Here is a 4,286-nt window from a genome sequence, read left to right on the forward strand (position 1 = left end):
TTTATGTATTAAATATTTTTACATATTATGAAATAATAAATATATATTAAATAATTAAAAGTTAGTAACTATTAAAAATATAATTAAATTAGTGCGAACATATAAATCAATTTTATTAATTCAAAAAATATTTTTTTTATATTTGATAGGATATGTTATTAAATTTAAATGATACTAACATAGATAATATATTTTAGTATATTTTTAATATTAATGTCTATTAAATGATGATTTCTACTCATATAGTTTATTTGATCATTTGTAACTTTTATAGAAAAAAATTTAAATTACTGATAACAAAATTTTCATTGTGGGATTAATATTTTTAGTAATTTATAATTTAAAAAAAAAATAAGTTGTCAATGATCGTTCAAAACTTTTATCAAAAAAATTGTTCAAAGTAAATTTTGAAACTAAAATATTGTATTTTATATGGTTTATAGTTTAATTTGAAACGATATATATATTAATCTTAATAATTAATTAAATTATACTTTTTACTTATATAATTTTTGTAATCATTTGTATTTTGTCATAACAAAAATTTTAAACCATGAATCATAAAATTTGAATGTGAGACTTTTAACAGTTTTATTAATTTATAGCCATTTGTAAAAATTCAAAATATAACATATACATAAAAATCTAAATTTTTATTATATGGTTATTGTGGTTGTTTAATTTATTTAATAGCTTAAAATTAAACAATGATAGAAGATGCACTATTTTTTATCAAATCTTTATTATTCAAAATCATTAATTGCCATATATACTTTAGTCACATTAGGTAATTCCGTAAATTTTATTTAAGGAAATAATAAAGTACATTAATGATGAATTTATTGTTAGTTTAATAAAAAATTTATTATATAATTAGATGGACCTACATATTTCTCTAATGATTTTAATAATCATTCTAGTGATGACATGTGGCTACAAAAAAAAGTTGTAATGCTTCTCAAATAATATATAGGGGATGATTCTAAGAATCATTCTAGTGATGACATGTGGGTACAAAAAGAAGTTGTAATGCTTCTCAAATAATATATAGGGGATGAGTTCTTTAGAAAGATAAGTGATATTTAGCTAATATCTCGATTATCTGTTTGTATCTAATTTTTAAAAAGATAAAATTATCATTTTGTTGGTACACAAATTTAGATGTAGAGCTATGGTTACCATTGTTTATACACACAATTAGTTAACTTAGAATTCACTCGGACCGTCAACAATTGGACCAACTATAACATCAACACTAAATCATCTTATTCATCACTTATCCTAATAAATCACAAATATATTTTGTTCCTTGCTTTTGTTACCAACCACTACCCTACCATTCGCCTCTTTCCCTTATATAAAAACAACATTCGACTTCTATTTACACACCACTTAAGAGCTTCACCAGAAAACGATATAACAAGAAAATCATACTTCTTACATAAATGTTCTGAAATTTAAAAACAGATTTTCCTTCAATATTCAGATAAATAGTATACATGGCTATGTGGGTTTTGCATTATCTTCTTGTGACATTTCTGATCACCATAACTTACGGCATCGACGCAGCATCTGCAGGAATCGCTCGACACTACACCTTCCATGTAATTATAAATTAGTCTCAGTTTGAGTCAATATATATTAGTTAACGACTTAAATTTTTTTTTTTTTTTATATGATATGTTTTAGTCACTTAGTCCAATTCCCCTCTGGCAGATTCAACTTAAAAACATCACACGATTATGCAAGACAAAAACAATTGTGGCAGTCAACGGAAAATTTCCAGGACCGAAGGTTACTGCAAGAGAAGGAGATAATCTTCAGATCAAAGTTGTTAATCATGTATCCAATAACATTTCCATACACTGGTAAATTATTAGTTGCTTATAGTCTTACAATGATAATAAAATTTTCAGCTCTTGTTTAATTTTCTTTAAGCCTCAATAAATAAATGAATGTATAAAATTTAGGCATGGGATCCGGCAGCTAAGGAGCGGATGGGCGGATGGACCGTCGTATGTGACACAATGTCCAATTCAGACGGGACAAAGTTATGTTTACAACTTCACGATTATTGGACAAAGAGGAACCTTGTGGTGGCATGCACACATTCAATGGATGAGAGCCACCGTGTACGGACCATTGATCATTCTCCCTAAACTCCACCAACCTTATCCTTTTCCCAAACCCTACAAACAAGTCCCTATAATCTTTGGTAATTTATCTTCTGAACGCATAAATTTTATATATGTCCCACATGGTTAGCGATCTGTTTAAAGGATTGATGTATTTAATTTGTGTATAGGTGAGTGGTTTAATGCTGATCCTCAAGCAGTGGTACAACAAGCTCTTCAGACCGGTGCAGGTCCAAATGCGTCAGATGCTCATACTTTTAATGGGTTACCAGGCCCATTATATAATTGCTCCACAAAAGGTAATTATCGTATTTCTTGTTCTTGTCTAAAATTAAAAACTGATTTAGTTTTGCAACGATTAAATATATCTACTTTTTCAGAAACATACAAGTTGGTTGTGAAACCTGGAAAGACATATCTACTACAACTGATCAATGCTGCACTCGATGATGAACTCTTCTTTATCATAGCCAATCACACATTGACAGTGGTTGAAGCTGACGCAAGCTACGTTAAACCATTCCAAACAAACATTGTTCTTCTCGGTCCGGGACAAACCACCAACGTTCTACTCAAAACCAAACCTATTTACCCGAATGCAACCTTCTACATGCTAGCAAGACCTTACTTCACGGGCCAAGGAACAATCGATAATACAACCGTCGCAGGGATTCTCAAATACCATCACAAACCTACTTCAAACCATTTTAACTCTTCTAAAAACCTTCCTGTTATTAAACCTTCTCTACCTCCTATCAACAGTACGAGCTATGCAGCGAACTTTACAAAAATGTTTAGAAGTTTGGCAAATTCTAGATTCCCGGCAAACGTTCCAAAAATCGTGGATAAGAAGTTTTTCTTTACGGTCGGTTTAGGAACCAACCCTTGTCCTAAAAACCAGACCTGCCAAGGACCAACTAATACCACAAAATTTGCAGCAGCTATCAACAATGTGTCTTTCATCTTACCAAACACTACTTCTTTATTACAATCATACTTCTCTGGCATGTCTAAGAAAGTTTTCACAACCAATTTCCCAAGTACCCCTGTTTTCCCATTTAATTACACCGGCGTGCCACCAAACAACACAATGGTCTCAAGAGGGACCAAAGTCGTGGTCTTGAAGTACAACACGACTGTCGAATTGGTCTTGCAGGGCACTAGCATCTTGGGTATCGAGACACACCCTATTCATCTTCATGGCTACAACTTTTATGTGGTAGGTCAAGGCTTTGGTAATTTTGACCCGACCCGTGACCCAAAACAGTATAACCTAGCTGACCCGGTTGAACGAAACACTATTAATGTCCCCTCTGGTGGTTGGGTTGCTATCCGCTTCCTCGCTGATAACCCTGGTAATGATTTAAGTTTTTTTTTTTTTTAATGCGTGTCACAAGTTACAACATATATTATGCGGTTTTGAATATGACTGATGATAATTTTAATGTTTAATAAAACAGTAATTTCTTATAGTTTTTGTTTGATGGTGTCAGGTGTGTGGTTCATGCATTGCCACATTGAGATTCATTTGAGTTGGGGTTTGACCATGGCTTGGGTGGTTCTGGATGGAGACCTTCCAAATCAGAAGCTACCTCCTCCTCCCTCGGATTTCCCTAAATGTTGACTCTGACCAATCCGACGCCTAGACCGTTGCCACATCACTTTTCCCCTTCTCGATATATTTCTTTAAATTGTGCAATATGTTTTCGTTTTCCTTTTGTTTTTGTGTGTTTTTGATTCAACACCTGAGAGTTCTGAGTTTTTATTTTATTATCTTTCTCCTTTCATATTGTAAAAAGAAGAGTGAACTGAAGAGCCTTGTTCGCGGTAATAATATCTTTGTACATAATTTTGACGCAAAAAAAATAATTATTATAACCAACGGAAAACTCATTGGCAAAAACTCGGCAACGCTCTTAATCGTTTTTCATTATCTAGAAACTAGTGATGAATAGCTATAAATTTTGTTTCACTCGCTATTTATTTTTATTAAAACCAAAAAATCTAGATCTGAATAACTGTACAAAATAAAGTAAATATACTAATATCAATATCCGTAAAAACAAAAAAAAAATCACAAATACTAATACTTTTAGGAAAGGATATCTGATTCATTTGTTATATGCTTGTATATACATAAAAAAATTATAT

General features: G+C 31.4%; 1 protein-coding gene across 1 annotated transcript; it reads left to right on the forward strand.

Moving 5' to 3' along the window:
* The first annotated feature begins 1,400 nt into the window (after positions 1–1,400).
* Positions 1,401–3,984, forward strand: LOC106340880 (laccase-2). Its single transcript, XM_013779713.1, has 6 exons — positions 1,401–1,604; positions 1,717–1,868; positions 1,971–2,215; positions 2,306–2,434; positions 2,516–3,490; positions 3,629–3,984. The coding sequence occupies exons 1-6, from the start codon at positions 1,500–1,502 to the stop codon at positions 3,757–3,759; spliced, it is 1,737 nt and encodes a 578-aa protein (XP_013635167.1). The 5' UTR covers positions 1,401–1,499; the 3' UTR covers positions 3,760–3,984.
* The last annotated feature ends 302 nt before the right edge of the window (positions 3,985–4,286 follow it).

Source organism: Brassica oleracea, chromosome C4 (genome assembly GCF_000695525.1).
Source record: "Brassica oleracea var. oleracea cultivar TO1000 chromosome C4, BOL, whole genome shotgun sequence".
Taxonomy (NCBI): Eukaryota; Viridiplantae; Streptophyta; class Magnoliopsida; order Brassicales; family Brassicaceae; genus Brassica; species Brassica oleracea.

Bases quoted from the DNA above. Each gene is read 5' to 3' on its own strand.
- LOC106340880 (XM_013779713.1), top strand. From the start codon at position 1,500: ATGGCTATGTGGGTTTTGCATTATCTTCTTGTGACATTTCTGATCACC. The intron at 2,435-2,515 runs GTAATTATCGTA...CTACTTTTTCAG, and splicing joins ATATAATTGCTCCACAAAAG to AAACATACAAGTTGGTTGTG. The intron at 3,491-3,628 runs GTAATGATTTAA...TGATGGTGTCAG, and splicing joins CTTCCTCGCTGATAACCCTG to GTGTGTGGTTCATGCATTGC.